This window comes from Xiphias gladius, chromosome 19, assembly GCF_016859285.1.
Source record: "Xiphias gladius isolate SHS-SW01 ecotype Sanya breed wild chromosome 19, ASM1685928v1, whole genome shotgun sequence".
Lineage (NCBI taxonomy): Eukaryota > Metazoa > Chordata > Actinopteri > Istiophoriformes > Xiphiidae > Xiphias > Xiphias gladius.
In genome coordinates this window covers 832,501-851,249 of record NC_053418.1, presented here as the reverse complement: position 1 = coordinate 851,249, position 18,749 = coordinate 832,501, and the positions used below count along the sequence as shown (strand labels likewise).

The following is an 18,749-nucleotide window of genomic DNA, read 5'->3' as shown; positions in this document are numbered from 1 at the left end:
ACATCAAGCCACCAGCTGAATGAAAGACACTGTACGCTGGGAGAAAGTCACAGTATCGGTTCGTCGACTCGGTCATCAAACCTTCCTGGACCCATGAACTGCTGGAAATCTGCACGTGGCACTTGTACTTGAGTCATTTTCCTTGTCCACACATCCCCTGTGGGTTATAGGATATAAGTCAGTTTCACTGGGACATAGATTTGCTTCATGTTTCTACATTTATAGATGTTTTTTATGTCCCATTTATGTATAAAACAATTTCTACCAGGATGAAAAAAAAGACTTCAAGATTTCATGTGGTCTTGAGGGAAGGAGAAGAGCTAAGGGGTAGGTAGAGGACCTGGTCTGGCTCGTGGACCAGCGTTTACCAGTCAGGATACTGTTCAGTTTCTAAAAGCTAGTGGTGCTTATAGCAGTCAGCATGACTCAGCATTTCATAAAAACCCAGGTGACAACATTTGCCTCCGTCTCTCTCTCTCTGTCAGATTCAGTCTAATCTGGGAAAAATCATCCTGAAGGAGGAGTTGGAAAAGTCTGCAGCTCCTCTGAGGAGGAAAACTCGCTCGCTGCCGGACCGCAGCCAAAACACCGGTGCAGACACCCACACACACACACACACACACACACACACACACACACACACACAAACACATGCATTATTTCACACCTTTCCCTGACCTTCCCCCTCACCTTGACCATCACCCAGCTCAGTTCTCACTGAGAATTCACACCAGACACACGAGCGCTGTGAAGCTCTGCTGAAGCGTCCGTCCACTGGATCCACCTGGAGTCAACAGGACTGATCTTATTGACCGTTTCACTGGTTTTATATCCAGTGTCCACTGTAGCTCTACTGTATATGTTCACAGCGAAACCAGAAAGCTCACAGAGACACTGGAGGCCTTAGTCCATCACGACAGACAGACCTAATTAGATCATCACATACAGGCAGCGGGAGGTTTGAGGGATTTGAGCAGCGTCTGCAGACGCCTCACGACCCTAAGACAAACAGAGAGAACTGGTCTACTCTGGAGTCGGCGGAGATTATTACACATCCAGCTTCACTAAATATTTCTGGTCTCAAACGCGGACCAGTGGCGGACCAGTGTTGACCTTAATCCTTCTGAGGACGGAGGACTGAGGACGGCCTTTCAGGCCCTAATCAGTCACAGTCTGAGGAAGGGACAGCTGTGGGGACACCTAGTGGTCAGAATAATAACAGACAACACAAGGTGACTTGATGTGAAAATGCAACAGAATGATTTGACTTCAGTAAATGCATCTTTACCCAATCGTTTATCTTTTAGGATAAACAGAAGCGCAGAGTCTTGATAAATGTACAATAGCTTCACCCAGAGGTGAAAGACATCATTTTGTATAGCACGTTTTAAAACTCAGTTCGGTTCAGATCTTTATTGTCCCACAAGAGGAAACTCCAGCTTAAAATCACAAAAACATGAACATGAACACAGTGGAAACACGATAAGACGTGAAGACGTTAACAGTTCTGCTACTACGCAGCTAACGCTGAGTCAAATAAAGGGTTTATTACAAAGCAAAGAAAACAGTGCGTGGAACAAAGGGGCAGTTTATGACGTATTCCTTCAGAGGATGGTCTCAGTTTGATGAATGACATATCGATACGTTCCCCATCACCGCCAGCATCATCCATGTTCATGATACAGCTCCGATTACCAGCAGTCTCGTCAAACACCAGACACTTTCCCGCTCGTATTTTAATCAGTGCTTTTAACGGAGAAATCACACCTGGTCTTCACCTCGTTTCAGTTACCTGCCCCTCTCCAGGGTCCAACGCCTCCAAGTCCGTGTACTTCCCGGCCTCCTCTAAGACCGGCCTGTCCAGGGTAGGTACCGCTGGACACCAACGTCCAATCGCAGCGGAGTTACGCCACGACAGTGACCAACATGTTTCTGCTCGTTTTCAGCTGCAGTCGGCAGAGTTCAGCTCCTCGGAGAAAACTCCTGCAGGTAAAGTTGCTCTGAATCTCTAATCGTGCCACTTGTCTCATTCTTTTTCCTGCATGTTCAGCACAGGACGTTACTGAATGTGTGTTTGCCGAGAGGACAGTTACTTTTGTACAGTACATCTACACATTGGCTGTAGCTGTAGGAGTTACTATTTTCATTATTATTAGTAATTTTTGGGTCTACTTTACTCAGTACCCTTTGTTTAAAACGTGTCTGTATGTGATCTTTATTATTATTATTACTATTGTTCTAATGGTTTTTTACTAATGAAAAAAAAGCATAGAAAATCGTTTCCATGCAAGGACATTAGTGGGAAAATAATGAACATGCACTCTTGAAATAACATGTAAAAATACTATTGATGACATATTTCACATGCAGAATATTGTTTTGATTATGATCTGGTGTCAAATCGAGATAAAAATGAGCTCACATGTAACGAGGCCATCTCCACATGTGTTGTCTGTCACTGAAATGGAGACAAAGCAGACATGCGATGCTAATGAGGGCCTCAGAAAAAGCACGACAGTGACCTTTAACGTGGGATTGGGTGGAGTTAGGTGGCGTTTACCACAATGACAGTGAACATGCTTTAAGGTTTCCTGTGAGGTCGTAATTAATATTTCTTTATTCCCTCTCTCTCGTTTTTTCCCTCCTGCAGGTCTTCAGGTACAGTCTGACCGTTTTCAAAAGCTTCACGTTCAAAAATGTACCAACCCTCGATGATATGATGATATTGCTCTGAACCTGCGTGTGCATGTGCATTGTATGTATGTGTGCTGCAGAATGGAGACTCCAGGATGGACAGAGGAAACTCCCTCCCCAGCATGTTGGAACATAAGGTGACGGCAGCGTGTCTGTCCTTCATCTAGAAATTCTCTTTAAAGTGTCGCTTCACTCAAAACATAATGTCAGTTTCTCTCTTACTGTTTTATGCAGATAGTTTGGGTTTTACTCGTCCAGGTTTACAATGAACAATGCTCTTACTAACACGTCAGCGCTGCTGATTGCTTGATGTCTGCAGATGTACCCCTATGAGACGCTGGTGGTGACTCACAGAGGACGGAGCAAACTGCCACCTGGTGTGGACAGGACCAGACTGGAGGTAAGAACTGCCGGAGTTACTTTTGTTGCGGCAGAGCAGCGTCTCTGGTCGGAAATGGTGGATCGGCCTCTCTAAGTTCGGGAGCAGGTTGCAGGTCGAAGCGAAGGAGTCAGCGTACGTTAGTCTTTGTCCATGCTGTGTTGGTACCGTAGTTCAAGTCAGCTACACGCTGAGCCACACTCGCCAGGGCTCATACAGCAACATACGCCACTAAGTCGCAGCTGGGTCCATTGGCTTTCTGATGTAATCAATGAAAGGACCCATATCACTGAGCCCCTTGTTGAACAAGGGGTGGAGGTAGATTTCCTTTTAGAAGAACCCAGAACAGCAGGCACGCAGTCCGGATTTAGTCGTTCGCCAGCGGTTACGCCAAGTAAGTGAAAGATTTCCTCCCAAAGGGTCCAGAAATGTTGAGAGTTTATTCACAAATAGCTCAGACCGACGGGAAGATCCCACTAAGCCTGGTCTTTGAAGAGTAAACGCGACACACGGCCTCAAACTTGACTGAATTCAGAATTTCTGAAGGACGAGGCTGTGAGGGAGACCCCACGTAGGCTGTCGCTGGCCGAAGGAGGCAAACCTCCCAGACAGAGTCCCGTTCAAGAACAAAATGCTTTTCACGCTCAGTGTTTGCAATTAGAAACATCCGTTAAAGATTCTTTCTGTTTGTCTCTCGCCCCCTGCAGAGACACCTGTCTCAGGAGGAGTTCTTTGGTGTTTTCGGGATGTCCATCCAGGAGTTCGATCGCCTCTCTCTGTGGAAGAGGAACGACCTGAAGAAGAAGGTCTTCCTCTTCTGACGCCGCTGGGACTCCGTCTCCCACAACCCCCTGCTCTTCCTGGATCACCGGCAGGATGCTGAAACCACAGACTCTGAACAAAACGTCATTATCAGCAGCACAGACACCGTCATCGTCGTCATCGCAGCCGCAGCAGCCGCTCACTGTGGGTCAGTGCGTAGACTTCGGGTTCGATGTCGACTCTGACGTGACTCACAGTGAGGGTCTGACGCAGACAAACGCCGAGCGCTTTTAGATTTTCTGCTGCACACATTTTAAAGCTCTTCAGAAAATTTGCTTTAGTCTCTAGACGTCTGTCGACGTTCACTCGCGACAAAACTACTGAGCGAGCGCAAAGGATCGAGCTGATAGTCAGGACTTCGGAGCGTGAGGGACGGATTTGGAAGCGCAGAGCAGGTTTTGAATGAGCCTGAGCAGAGTTAGGAGAGAGAGCGATGTTTGAACCACGAGAGAAGAACAGCAAAGAGCGGCTTTTAACGGCTTTCCCTCGTCTACAAACCCCAGAGGAAAATGAAGTGATTTAGGCTTTAGAAGCTTTAACCGCAGAACGCAAACCCCTCCCCGGTTGTTCTCAGACTGTTGGACTTCAAATTGAATCATTTCTGCTGGTGTAACTGGGCACCGTGTCAGGGAACTTCCCAGTTTGCCCAGTCAGTCGGTGAAAAAGGAGGAGTCCGTGTCCCGCGGAAGCCCGTGGAAGCGCATGCATCCCCTCGGAGCGGCATGAAACGAGGACCCGGGCTGAAGAATCTGCGTTTAGAGCTCAGGGTTTAGCTCAGGAGCGTCACAGTAAGTTTGTAGGGCGGGAGGAGAAAAGGGAGGGTTAGTATGTTACAGTGTTCCGCAGCTGCACCTGCACCTCAGTCCAGTTTTAGCTCGTGGAGCTCAGGCGTGTGGTTGCGGTGGCGATGTCCTGGGACGTAAAGTTCATTCTGCTGCCGGTCTCACCGGAGTCTCTCTGGACTACAGAAGGCTCTGTGTTGATCTCACTACTTCCGTTGGCTCGGAGCTGAGTTTTTGAGTTTTTTCTCTCGGGGCCCTCTGAGGCCACAGACCGAGGCGTTCCTGCTGTTTGCTCCGATTTAGTTTCGCCAGACCGGATTCGTTCAAACTGAGCTTCCGGCTGCGGAGTTCCCGCTGACTCCGAGTCGGGTTTCCGTACGAGGGAGTTCCTATTGGCTTAGCCGGCTACGATGTCATAGTGACAGCATTTGTTTCCCTGCACCGAAAAGAAAAACAAGGAGACAGTTTGACGGCAGAGGTTCGGTCTGAGTCACATCCAGCAGCCAGACGCTAACGGCCCCTGATTCCCGCTGAGGTTCATAACTTAATATTTTCTGAAAGTGCCACAAGTAGACTCGACTGATCTGTACTTAAATATTCAGACTTCAACGTCCTCAAAGTCCCAACCAGTAGTGGAACCACAGCGGATTCTGTCTGTTAATTCAGCCTTTGGCTTTACTTTACGCCTTCAGGATGAAAGGCCGACGTCTTTATAAGAAATTTAATTTGGAGGAAAGACCCTGAACTCCTCTCGCCTCAGGCCAAAAATGCATTTATCTGATCCTCAAAGCCTCTCTGCATCACACATTTTCTTATCCAGGACAACCAGGACTATTTGAAAATGAAGCAATAATTCATGTAAATGACTGCATTACTGATTTATGAAGGATTACACGTCTGCAGAATTAAGGTTCGGCCAAGACATTTTGCTACAAAATGCATTTTTTACAGTTACAAAGGTGTCAAATATGAGAGAAACAATACAAACAATACCCGACACGAAAAGTGCAGCAACAAACCATCGCTGACAGCATCTTTTTCTCAGGTTTTACTCAAATCAAATCTCGTTTTGAAAGCATCCTTTAAGCCGTTTCCAAATTTAGAAGCGCACGTGTCCCATGGACGACGATAACAGCAGGTAATTATAGGAGCAGAGCTATAAAAGAGCTGCACCGTGAGCACGTCGCACCCAAACAGTGGAAAGGTGGGACTGAGTGTGTGACACGTTCAAGGACTCAGATGACTGGAAGTGAGAGCTCAGACTGTTTCCAGCCGATTCTTGAGACGTTTAGAAGATTTTTTCAGTTAAAAATACTTCCTGTCAACCCTCGGACGTCTTTCCCTGTGATGAAACTGTCTCCTCCTCGTTTTCTTATTTCTATTTCAGCAAAGGCCACTGCCCTGTTTTATCTAAGAACACCACACACACACACACACACACACACACACACTCCCGAGCGAGTTTTTGCAGTGCAGAATAACAGTAATAACCTTCAAAGCCGAGCTCCGAGCAGAGACGCGGTCCGGTGGGTGCGTGACAGCACCACGGCTGAACGCTGTCTCTGCACGGCTCTGGTTTGTCCAATCGGCAGGTGGTAGACATTTAGCCAGCGCTAGTGTTGCTTCGTGACCAAATGATGTGCAGCTATTTTTTAACCTAGACAGAGAAGGAGCATGTTTGTTATTAAAATCTAAAATGTAAAGTCATTTATCAATATATGAATGTTGAACAGAAAATGATCCACTTTCACCATCAAAGAGAAAAAGACGATGGACGGATGAAAGACACTAAATGGACAGATTTTCCTGGACTTTTCTTAGGACAACAGAGGAATGATGGGAAATCACTGGACATTTTTCGCCTCAGCTGAGCCGATGAACATCTTCGTGGTGACTCTTCGGTCGGTCTGGGACGACTTCAGCACCCGTAGTTCTATATCTATAATGTATTAATGTCCACCAGCATCACACCTGATCTCCGTAGGTCAAAGCTAATGAATAGTCAACCTGTTTAACACCATGAACTCGTTCACAGCAGCACAGGTGTCGATTCATGACTCAACCTCATTTAAAGGTGCAACGTGAAGGATTTTATGTGTCAATAAATCAAAGCCAGATTAACACAGACAGTTCAGTATAATGACCGTGAAGCACCGAGACAACTGTCGGCCTCTGTCTCACCCGTCAGACCCCAGATCGGCCACGTCGCCGTTTTAAAAAGGGTTTTTCCATCCGGTTTCCTCTGGTCCTGTCCTGTCAGTTTGGTCGATAAGGTTCACGTGAGCCAAGTTGATCCCGCAAGGAGGAATTGTTGGGGCGTGGTAAATGGCAGGGAGGCCGCCGCGTTTTGGCGTTTAACACTCCCAGCACCTGCTTTCGTTGGCCACATTTCAGCTCAGGGTCCTGCCAGAGTCTCGTCGAGAACCGTGCATTGTGTTCTGATCTGACTTGATGCAGAACTGGCTGAATAACTTCTAAATATTCTGTCCGTCTATCTGATGAGGTCCAGTTGATCCTGGCTCGACTTTGAGTTACCAGGCGTCATTTAAAAGCACAAAACCAGTCCGTTTTTGTTTCCGATGTGTATATCTGTCAAATTTAAGTTAGTCCACGAAAGAGAGAATAAGATGTTAAAAACATGGCACTGTAACCTGTAAGCAGGTGTCTCAGGAACGAGATTCATTATAATCAGTTTTACATATTTGCATCGACACTTGAACTGGTACCATTCAAACTTTTCAAACCCCAAACTTGGCCACGATCGAACGTGTCGCGTTTTGCGACGTCGCCTCACATAAACTGCAAACTAAAGCGGTAACTAAGTACATTTACTCAAGTAAAGGATCTGAGAACTTCCTCCATCACTGAAGTTCAGCTGATTTCCCTCCAGTAACGTTGGATATCAGAGGCTGACAGTCTGTTCTCATGCGTTTACAGTCATCGCCTTATTGTTTTTGTATTGATGCGATTTATTGCGGGTAAAACGAGACTTTGGGCACCTTTAGATGAGCAGCTGAAACCTGTGTGAGGTGTAAACACAGACGTGAATTCACTCTCGCTATAAAATCACCGCATCAGAATCACACCCCGCATCACGCGCCGCCACGTCTGCCTCGCCACCGCACGCTTCCTGTGTCTGTGGAGCAAGAAAAGAGTGAAAAACCGAAAAAAGAGGGGCTGGAGATGTGAGACTTGTTAGCTGGAGCCAGCGCGCATTGGTCACTTTACGTTGAGACGATTTACTTTGTTTTTCTTTTCCTTTTCTGAGGACGATTCGGACGCTGTTTGGTGATACTGAGAGGACTTACTTGCTTTGTTCTGATTGGTTGCGTCTTAGTTAGAGACAGGAAGTGGGTTGCCGTGACTAACACCATGATGACACCAAGATTGTTCCATGATTTTTTTTTTCTTTTTGTACATTTTGAGGTGTTTTTCTTCTGTTTTTCTTGAATTCTTTTAACACGCAGGGCAGCTTGGCGGAGGCGTGTCACTGTCAACGCGTCTGATTGGCAGGATGACGATGTCATATTTTGATTTAACCTTCATTTGAATAGATTCGCATGTGGACGCTGGCAGTAACAGGGTCCTGGCTCCGAGGCAGGTCAGCTAGTGGCCCGACCTGGATTTGAACCTGCGTCTCTCTGGACTGGTTGGCAGTGACTCACCTGTCTGAAGCCGCCCTGCCGCTGTACATACTGAACCACTGAATGACAATTAAAGTGTTGTTGTTGTTGTTGTTTTCATATCTGGATGCAGGTGATGTAACAGATGAATGGTGATGTGAATGATTAACCATGAGTTATAATAAAGAGAATTTCTATTTGCTTTGAGCTGACTGCGTTAAACTTTCTCTAGCAGGCTGTTTTCTACACCAGCTTTAATTTGACTGCGACAGTTCAATCCCCAGAGTTAAGCTTACATTCGCTCACGAGGCCCAAGGAGCCAGTAGTCTGATATTCACACCCAACTGGACAAGTGACTGGTCGGCTGAGAGGGGCCGAGTTCACCAGGGTCTGAGCTCCTCTCTCGGCTCTTTTTTCAGTCCCAGCTTCTCAGGCGAACCACTCCTCCAGGAGAGACGGTCTGAAAGCGCGCCCTCCCTCATTGAAACCACATCACTCCCTTTGACGGACGGCTTTCCGGCCCGTCTGCCGCTGCGGCCGTTCAGACCAGCTCCAAACACCGTCGATTTTCTCACGTGGTCGGACAACACGTCGTATGAACCACTTCCTTCGCGGTGTAACTCGGCCCTAAGGGTCTGCGGCCAGCAGAGCGAATCTGTGAGGCCACTAACCGCATTCATCTACGACTAATTTACAACAGCTAATACGTTTTGTAGGAAACTTAACCTGGTCACGTTTTCTGTTCAGATCCTGAGGAAATGTTGACTCACATTTTTGCGAGGTCGCAAATACGTTGATCCTGAACGAATCAGTCGAATCTTCACAGACAACGAGTTTGTTTTCCACCAAAATATCTGATCCTGCAGCACAACATCCAACTGTAGAGACCCCAGCGTCATTAAACTGGTTTATGGTTCTGCTCAGACTCCCACAGTACCTGGTTCAGGCTCGGGAAAGATCCTGGTCTGGTTTGATACAGAAAAAGTTCACAGAGACTTCAGACACCAACCTGTTTATTTACACTGAACCAAAACCACCGTCTTTCCCGAACCTGAACCACAGAGCTGTTGTTGTCTGAACCGCAGACGGGACTCCGGATGTGGATCTGGTCTCTGTGGGTTCACATCCAAGAAAAAACAATGACAAAGAAAAGACAGATAAAGAATATCACCAGACTGATCCAGACACATACACTACCGGTCAAACGATTTTGATCGCCTCCATTTTTCCTGTTTTTCTTTAGATGTACATAATCTGATGTCTCAGTGTTTCTGGAATTAAAGCACAGAACAAATAAACCCTGGTAGACTTTAAAAACCAGGAGCCACTGAATCTTCTTGTTGAACTAAACCGAATCTACATTTCTGACTCATCCGGCAGCTGAACTCCTGACGTTTCTTTCCACGGTGGAAATTAACTAATGTTCAGAAAGTTGGTCCCGACTCTGGTGCAGAAGTTCCCATCAATGTGTCAGCTCCACGCGGTTAAGGTCTGGAGACTGCGCCGGTCTTCCATCGTGTGAAGCCTCCGTCTGGTTCTGTCCCTCCAACGTTCTGGGTCATCGGCCCCGACCAACCGGTCTGTCTTCCTCTGTTACTCGTCCTTCTCTCCCCAGTCTGACACCAGTAAACCAGTGACTGCTTCCTGTGGTTCAGTGTGGTCCTGATAATGCATCAGAGGGTGTAGTCACACAGATGGTACCAACTCTGTCTTTGTGTGAGGGTTTGGAGGTTTAAAGCGAAAGTTGGGGAACCTGTAGGATTCGTTTGCATCGACCTTCAAGGCTTCGTTTCCTTCCACTGCTGCAGGAAAAGATATGAGTGAAGCAGCTTCTGATCCCTGAAAAAAGCAGTTTTCTATGAAATTCACAGGATTTTTCAGCTTTTGGGGACAAAAACCTTTTTTTTACAACCTTGGGCAGTTTACCACTGACCTTTGTACCATTTAAGGTTTTTTTTACTGGACCTGAGCTGCTGAAATTTCAACAGAAACTGGAAAAATGGGGGTGTCCTCAAACCTCTGGCTGGTAGTGTATATCCATATTCAGCGAGGACGCCTCCCTCCCTTCATACATAATGAGTGTGTTGGTCCGTCCCCTCCCTCCTCCCCCGTGTGTCGAGGACTCGACTGTCAGACCTCAGACCCCTTCACGCAGAGCAGACGGAGAGTTCACTGAGGGGAAAACGGGAGGAAATCTGTCTGTTATTTAATGGTTTGGACTCCTCTGCGGAGAGATGAGACTGAAGATCAGCGGCTACTGAAACAACAAACAGACATGGACAAACAGAAAGGTACCGAGCTGACTTTATCATACAACTCTGCTGATCCCACGATAACTTAAAGAGAGAGAGAGAGACCACAGAGACGGCAGCACTGCGGACACACACTGCAGAAAACATCTTAGAAGTGAGGTTCTCACACCACAGGGGCTCAAACGAAAGACCTGTGAGGTTCAGGTCTGAGGCTCAGGTCGTCCTTATGAGACAAAGACGCTCACCTCAAGCACACGTGGTCTAAGAGGCTCAGAAAGGCTTTTCGCATCGTAACGAAAACCAAAATGTACATGGGATACAAGTCTCTGTCTGTGACAACAGCCACGATCTAGTCTATGTATCACGTGAAATAAATGTCACATTCACATAAAGGCACGTGTGGCTCATACATTTTATGCGTAAAACACTGTTTCACACGTGAAAACACAAATTTCAACTTTGATTTTTGGCTGAGTGTGAATTTACTGTTCTTTGTTGTTTTTAAGAAAGTCTGTGTTGTTATTGCCTCACCTCCCGTGGCCTTTACCAGCAGTCGACACGCTCGCACTGAATGGTTTATAACACCCTGCAATGTAGCCCATAAGCCCCTGAGTCCCGTTCAGTGTTTGTTCTACACATTTTATGTGATTCCATCCTGATCAGTTACAGCTTATCTGTGCATCCAGCAGCCTCCGCCGACGGAGGAGCTGGAGCCGGTGACAGAGACGCTGATAAACACTGAGATCTGGTCCCAGCCGCATCAGAGTCTGTCAGGAACCGGTTACTACGTCTTTATACGCTGGTTATAAACGTGGAATAAACCCGATACTCTCACTGCTTTCTGAGAAATGTAAATGATAATTTACAATAACGATAGAATCAGAATAATGACAAAACATCGAAATCTGTCAGAACTGTCACCAAACCTGTCGATGTGCTAAATTCCTAGAGAGTGTGTTAATGAATGTAGTAGATGAGCACAGGCGATATCAGGTGAATTCATACCGGAGGTGCGACATTTGAAGACTGACAGTGTGAGGTCCTGTTAGCGTCCTCTAGAGGCCGCAGTGTTCACTAGCTTACTTATCACTACCTTATCTTTTCCTGCAGTCTCCAGGTGGAGCGAGAGGAAAGGTTATGGGCTCGTTAGGGTTCATAGGTTCAGGTCCATGTACCCAAGTGCAATTTGTGGTACTTCAGCTTTATTTGAGTGTTTGTATTTGAAGCCACTTTATCCTGCTGCTGCCCTACAACACATCTTGCATTTTTACTCCACTACATTTATCTGAAAGCTTCAGTGACGAGTGACTTTGAAGATGTAGAAGATTAAAACCCAGGAGTACATGAAGTAGTTCAGATCAGTAACGTTATATGTTAAGGTGATCTGCACGTGGCTTTATCAATTGTTGTAATTCAGGAATATAATTTACGTTATTCTAGAATAAAAACTACTAGCTACTCACTTGAACTATATTTTTGATGCTTCTACTTAAAACCCTGAGAAGAGATCAGTGTAGCTGTCGAGAGGTCTCACTCTGACCTGAAATGCCGAACAGGCGTCGGGATGGATTCGGTCAAACTGGAGAGTTTCACCTGTAACCATCCGTCCCTCTGCTGCGTGTGGACTCTTTATCACGCTGATGGTATGTTAACTACGGCAGCACGACAACCGGAAACACCCGTCTGTCCTCCTCCATCATCCTTCCTCCCTCTCCTCCTCCTCCTCATCATCACTTCCTCCCCCCGCTGCTCTCGGGAGACTGAGCTAATAGACTGTTTAGATTCAGTAGATCTGTGTGTGTTTGTGTGTGTGTGTGTGTGTGTACAAAGTCTCCAGACCGACAATTTCAGCATTTATCTCCCATTACGGCACTCTGACTAACTACTGTAGTTAGTTTTAGTTTCGTGACCTCATGTGCTCACTCTCGCAGTGTTTCTGCAAAATTCGCCAAATCACACCGAAGACTTATCAACCCCAACGACACCAGCAGCCTTTTCCTGGTCATTCTGGTTGAAGAATGACGGAAAACGACAGCGCTGACAACTTTTCCCTGAATACACGAGTCGACATTCGGATCACATTTTTGTCGGGACCTCCGATCTGTACACAACAATCATTCTTAATGATGTAATTGATCGGTTCGTGCGACCTGGACCCGTGGATGGACCACCGAACAGGCACACAGGGCTCGTTCAGTGGTCCTGTATAGGACCCCCAGACGGTGCAGTCTGGGGGTTGGGGTCTTTTACTTATGCCCAGGGGTCCATTGTCTCATAATACGTCCGGGCCCGAATAAGAAACAGAAACTTGAGCGATGGATCAACCAAACCTGTTACTCTGTACTTTTGTAACTGACTTCAGAGCTGTTTCAGACTTTACTATGAGCGACGGGGTCCGACAAGAACTCGCTATCTTCTGTGAAAATTAGAGAGATTCTGGTTTTTGTGCTTTTCCGGCTGAATTTATGCTTGAATTCAAATGACCCCAGCGTTGCCACATGTCGGTGTTTTTTCAGCCCGGTTGGGCTACTTTTCTTTAATCAGGTGGGCACAAACTGATTATGGCGGGTTGTTATAATGTGGACTCCTTTTCGTACCATCAGGGCCGTTTATACCTCGGAAGAGGTCAGTTACGTTGCAGAGGTTTAAACCGTGTGGGAGGCTCAGAGGAGACAGGTGACCTGAAAACGTCGGGAGGTCTGTTATTGTAGTTTGGCTGCTGATCAACAGGATCAACAGTTGCAGCAGTGGGAGTGATACTCAGCTCATGGAGCTAATGAAGACAGGCTGCTTCAAAACCCTCGGCGCCCAATTACAGCAATGTGTGTCAAAAATCGGAGCCATAACTCAGTCGAATCGTAACACACAGACATCGGTGTGACTTTCACGTTCCGACGACATTGTTATCTCTGATGTCCATCGCAATAAACCCGTCTAGAAATGGCAGAAAAAAGACGCTCTTTATAGCTGCAGAACTTGCCTGCGAGTCTTCCTGTTTTTAACTTTCCTCCAGTATCACAGGGACCCAGTGACGCGCTGAGAACAACAAGCTGATCAGAGTGAATCCCGCTTCCTTAGTTTTCCAAGATGTAAACAAATATAAGCTAAAAAAAAAGCAATGGGGCTCAAGTTGTAGCCCACAGAAGACTGTTAACATTTAAAGCAGAAATCGGGATGTTAAGCTCTTTGACTGGAGGTTTCTTGCTGAAATGCACCTTGCAAGTTGTAGTTAACTTCCACCCCAAATCTTTTTTATACACAAGCTTGTAATTTTGCCTTTTTTTTTAAATCAAAAAGCAGATGTTTTGTCACACAGCTGTTCATCTTTTGGACCTATGATTGAACCTAAAGAGTTTCAAGATGATCCAAACTGTCGACGAGCTCCGGCTGTGAGCCACTGACATTGTTTATGAGAAAAATGAACGGGACGTCCTGCAGATTGGACGAGTGAAGTTCAGTCAGTCCGAGGAAACGGCAGCTCAGTAATGTAAATGTTCCTGCTGTCCTATATTTACCAACCAGAAGATGAAAGAGAAAGCTGCTCCACACCCTCTAACACACACACACACACACACACACACACACACACACACACACACACACACACAGAGACACACACACACACACAGACACACACACAGTGTTTTGGAGGTATGGTGGAATACCATCTTTCAGCTAATTTGAGGGTTTGGTTTTTATGGTAAAGCGGCTTATATCACTAAAATACACACACAGACACACACGCACAGACAAACACACACACAGACAAACACACACACAGACACTTTTAACTTTTACTCGTTTACTAGTTTTAAATTTCAGCCAGTTACAGGATGGTCCTCTCACTTTCTTTCTTTCACAGCAGCTTTAGAAAACACAAATCTAAATTATAAAAAGTTTAAAGGTCAGTTCACCCAAAGACATTTTTTTTTAAATTATTCTGTTTCTGAAAAAAATTGTTACTGTTGATTTTTTAAATTGTCATTACTGGGATGGAGAAATCCCAATAGAACAAAAAAGAGCATTTGTTGGTTTATTCATAAGTTAGTTAGTCTGTTTGTCTGTTCATGTGTTTGCCGTGAAATTGTGTTTGACCACCACACAGCATTTAGTGAAAACGAAAAAAGACAATTTAGACGCACATGAAGACCAGAGCACCAACAAACATCATCACTTTAAAAGACGTGAATACAGAGATTTATGTCCAAAAGCCGTAAGTGAAACAAATGTGACGACGCCAGTTGTTCTGGTTGTGTCGTTTTGGGTTGTTGATTTGTTGAGATTATTTGCCTTTCATTCAAATGGACAGTGGACACAATTCACTGTGTGTGTGTGTGTGTGTGTGTGTGTGTGTGTTCTCTGCAGCATCAAAGCCAGAGACAGGAAGTAATGTTGATGGTCAGATAAGCAGCGTTCGCTAACACAGACCCTTTATTTCTCCGTCAGTCCGGCAGCCGTCTGTCTATGTGAAACACGTCTTCTTGCCTCTGAGGTGCCTCCTCAGCGGCACAGCGTTGCTGTTGGTGTGTGGTGGGTGTGTGAGGCATGTCCAGCTCGGTGTTTAAAAACAGCAGCGGGCTGATAAGCAGGGCTGTGGGATCCTTAAAATCAGCAGAGAGGAGATAATCAGAAGCGCTCAAGCCCCGTCTCCCACTCGGCTCAGAGTGTGAATGGACCCGCTCTGTCTGTCTGAATGGAGACTGAATACAGTCGCTGACTGTTGCGAGTCCTTTTCTTTTGGCATTTCTTACATTTCCCCCTCCCTCTGATGATAATTCAGACTGTTCAGAGATCAGTTCGGTCAAACCTCTCAGGCTCATTCACCGCAGTTCTCTTCTGTTGATTGAGGAGGTTCTAGGGGTTCTTGAACCGCCTCTATTCACCCAATACGAGGTTCTGGTGGTCATATAGGAAGTTTAGTATTTACTGAAGATGTTCTAGTGGGAAGAGCCTCTAGGGGAGGTTAAGGCCATCCTTAAGGATGTTCGAGTGGTTATATAGGATGTTCTAAGGGCGGGTTTATGTGGTTCTAGTGGTCAGATGGAAATTCTAAAGTTCCTTTTTCTGGTTCTAGCAATCCTTTATAGGGTTACAGTGGTCACTGAGGAGGTATTATGGTCACTTAGGATGTCTGGAAGATGATTAAAGAGGCTCTAGGTGTCCTTTAGGCGGTTTTAGTCGTGTTTTAGGAGGTTCTAGTGGTCATTGTGGAGGTTTCTGAGGATCCTTTATTTGGAGGGGTACCGTAGGTAGTTCCAGGAATCCTTCAAGCGGCTCTAGTGGCCCTTCCGAAAATTTAAGTGGTCATTGAGAAGATTCTTGAGATCTTTTAGGATGTGCCAGCAGTCACTGAAGAGGTTCTAGGGGTGTATGGGTGGTTCTAGTGGGCACTGAGTCGGTTCTACAGGTCCGGTAGGTTGTTCTTGTGGTCAGTGCAGAGGTCCAAAGGTCATTTTGGTGGTTCCAGTCTTGGAGGATGTTCTAGTAGTCTTTCAGGAGGTTCTATGGATCCTTTAGAAGGTTGTAATGGTCTGTAGGTGATTCTTTGTGGTCCTTTAGGATGTAGTGGTCATTGAGCAGGCTCTAAAGAGGTCCATTGAGAGGTTGTAGAGGTCATTGCTGAGGTTCTAGGGGTCCTTCAGGGGGTTTTATTGGTCCTTTTGGATCATCTGTTGGTGATAGAGAAAGTTCTAGAGTTCTTGTTGTAGGATTTCCTTGTCATTGAGGAGGTTCTAGGGTATTTTTTTGGTGGTTCTAGGAGTCCTTTAGGTGGTTCTCATGGTCAGTGAAGAGGTTCTACTGGTCTTAGGGTATTTTATTGGTCCTTTAAGACAGTTGCAGTTGGCCTTAAGGAGATATTGCGGGTCATTATAGTCGTTCTCGCGGTCACTGTGGAGGATCTAGAGTTTAAGTGGTTTTAGTGGACCTTAGGAGGAGTTGAAGGGTTCTTTAGGTAACTGAACACCAATGGGAGATTTTGGAGTGACTTGTTGGAAAGCCCCCTTCCACCAAAGTCTCTGACTAGAAGCACTAAAGCTGTTCTGGAGGAATGTGACGTCAAAACATCCCACTAACAGGCTGCATGTTGGGCTTCACTTTCAGCTCCTCACCCATCTGGTTATATTTGTATAAAAAGAAAGACGTTTTACTCAAATTGTGAACCAGACCTGATTAAGTCCATGTACCTCGTAAAAACAGTTGTGGACTTCTCAAATATTTCAAATTAATGTAAAATAAATCTGCCTGAATCTTCAACCTGTGTCTTTCAGGCTTTGGAACTTTAGGGTTCTTGAAAGTAATTTGTTATCGGCTTTTCAAGTTACTGGGCCATTTAAGGGACATATTAACACTGTAATTATCTTTAGATTGAAGTACATCATGTTGACAGTGAGGGATCATTTCTCCGTGGTAAGTTTTAAGTCTTTGCAAGTTTATTTTCATAGAAAAGAATGAAATAGCCTCCTGGGAGGAAACAGATTTTAAAAAATACGCGTTGCATTTGGTAGATAACGAGCTGAACAGAGAAAACATCGGTAAGGTTTTACACTGGTCAGATCAATGAAAAATTCCCTCCTTGTGGAGAATTTGTCGTAAATGTTTGCTCTGTACAACGTTTTCCACTAGAAAAATACTTCCTGTTTCCCAATTTTTGCACAGGGACCTTGAGTTTTGAGGTGACGTAACAACACACACACTAACACTGAGCCTTTATTCGCCGTTAAACATTAGCAGCATCCAGCTTATCAGTGTGTATCCTGTCACATCTGTTACCATGCGAAGGTCAGAGCGTCTGAGCATTTGGGATGGGAAACTTTACCTGAACAGGTACAGTCAGTTCGGTGTCCTGAGCTTCTTTGCTCACTCATTAACGGAGGAAATAACCTGGACTGTGCTGTTCTGAATGGACAGCCGCTTCTGTGTTCCACCCCTCATGAACACGGCGTCTTCTGTCGCTGACATTCAGCGTTTGAGAGCTGAACGTCTTAGAAGAAAACGACCGTATTGACTTTGCATTTGTTGAAAAAGGATCAGACGTTTTCCCATTCACTTCAACACGGTCAGAGTTTGATCACAGCAGCTTCTAGTGGACATTAGAGGAACCGCAGACGAACGCACCTCAGTTTTGACCACGGCGTTCAGTTAAAGAAGCTGCTGATCCTGAACCGATGACTATCACTACGTTGATCGCTTTGCAGCACTACATTGATACAAATGGTGGTTCTTAATTTTAAGTCCCAACTTGTCATCAAAAGTGTTTTAACACAGAGACTAATGGTGGACAGAGACTACACCTGAGTTATTACAGTTTTCTGATGCTGCCAATTTTACCTATTTGTTTCCATATTTAAAAAAAAAAATACCAGCATTATAAAAGACATACAGACACACGCACACCTACATATATTAACTGTTAGCAGGAAAAGTAGGAAGCTAAAGGCTTATTACAAAGACCTCTCCTAAAAACTGAGGTGAGATAAAAATAAGTCCCGTCAAGAAAAAGAGGCGAATGGCTGGAGCCAGGGACAGAGAGCAGGCCACTACGACCCATGTAAGGTTAACGTGTCTGGTAAAACATTAGGTTTGTCTTTGTGTCTGTTTATGACAGTGGAGAATATGAAGTGAGAGGCGTCTTGTCTCGCTGCCTTGTGATGAGTTCGGCTCTTTACTCATCTGAGGCCAAAACAGAGTCAGCATTCATTCACACACAGAGAGAGGGAGAGAGAGAGAGAGACAACAGCTGCATTGACGGCGTGAACACAGACCGACTTCATGACAGTTTTCATGTTTTATCAACCTGGCGACGACAAACTGAACCCGGATCAGTTCTAGTCTGTTTATGACAAAACAAAAACAACTTCTTTTTGAACGTTATAAACAGCAAATAGCAATGATAACGTGGTCACAAGAAACAAAGACGTGAATCATTTTCTAAAAAGTTTGCCATAATTATACAGAGCGGTTATTTAACATGTTGGCATAGAAAAACACTGTAGAAGTTACATGCTAAGTTTAAAGATGCACCATGTTAAAATGTTCACAACAGTTGGCGTGAAATATTTAGCATGTTAGCTTACACATGAATGTAGATATTCAAAGTTTTCAGTTTTATGGCAACGTTTTAAAAGCTAAAGCTTAAGTAAAGAAATGGCAGCACACACTGTGTAATACCCACATTCTTCTCATAAACTTTGCTCTA

General features: G+C 45.3%; 2 protein-coding genes across 5 annotated transcripts in view; both read left to right on the top strand.

Annotated features, from left to right (window-relative positions):
• The window catches only part of LOC120805190 (dematin-like), a 32,763-nt gene extending 25,276 nt beyond the window's left edge, over nt 1–7,487 (top strand). For 3 of the 4 annotated variants that reach the window (XM_040155156.1, XM_040155157.1, XM_040155158.1), the window contains 6 exons: nt 486–591; nt 1,789–1,989; nt 2,651–2,658; nt 2,775–2,831; nt 3,014–3,094; nt 3,781–7,487. In XM_040155156.1, coding sequence (XP_040011090.1) covers nt 486–591; nt 1,789–1,989; nt 2,651–2,658; nt 2,775–2,831; nt 3,014–3,094; nt 3,781–3,894 — 567 coding nt within the window. In that variant the 3' untranslated portion in view covers nt 3,895–7,487. The remainder of the gene's footprint in view (nt 1–485; nt 592–1,788; nt 1,990–2,650; nt 2,659–2,774; nt 2,832–3,013; nt 3,095–3,780) is intronic. The other variant, XM_040155159.1, reaches the window with a different exon arrangement.
• A 2,854-nt stretch (nt 7,488–10,341) lies between these two features.
• Nucleotides 10,342–18,749, top strand: part of si:dkey-220o5.5 (actin filament-associated protein 1-like 2) — a 24,745-nt gene continuing 16,337 nt past the window's right edge. The window contains exon 1 of the mRNA XM_040154193.1: nt 10,342–10,591. Coding sequence (XP_040010127.1) covers nt 10,510–10,591 — 82 coding nt within the window. The 5' untranslated portion in view covers nt 10,342–10,509. The remainder of the gene's footprint in view (nt 10,592–18,749) is intronic.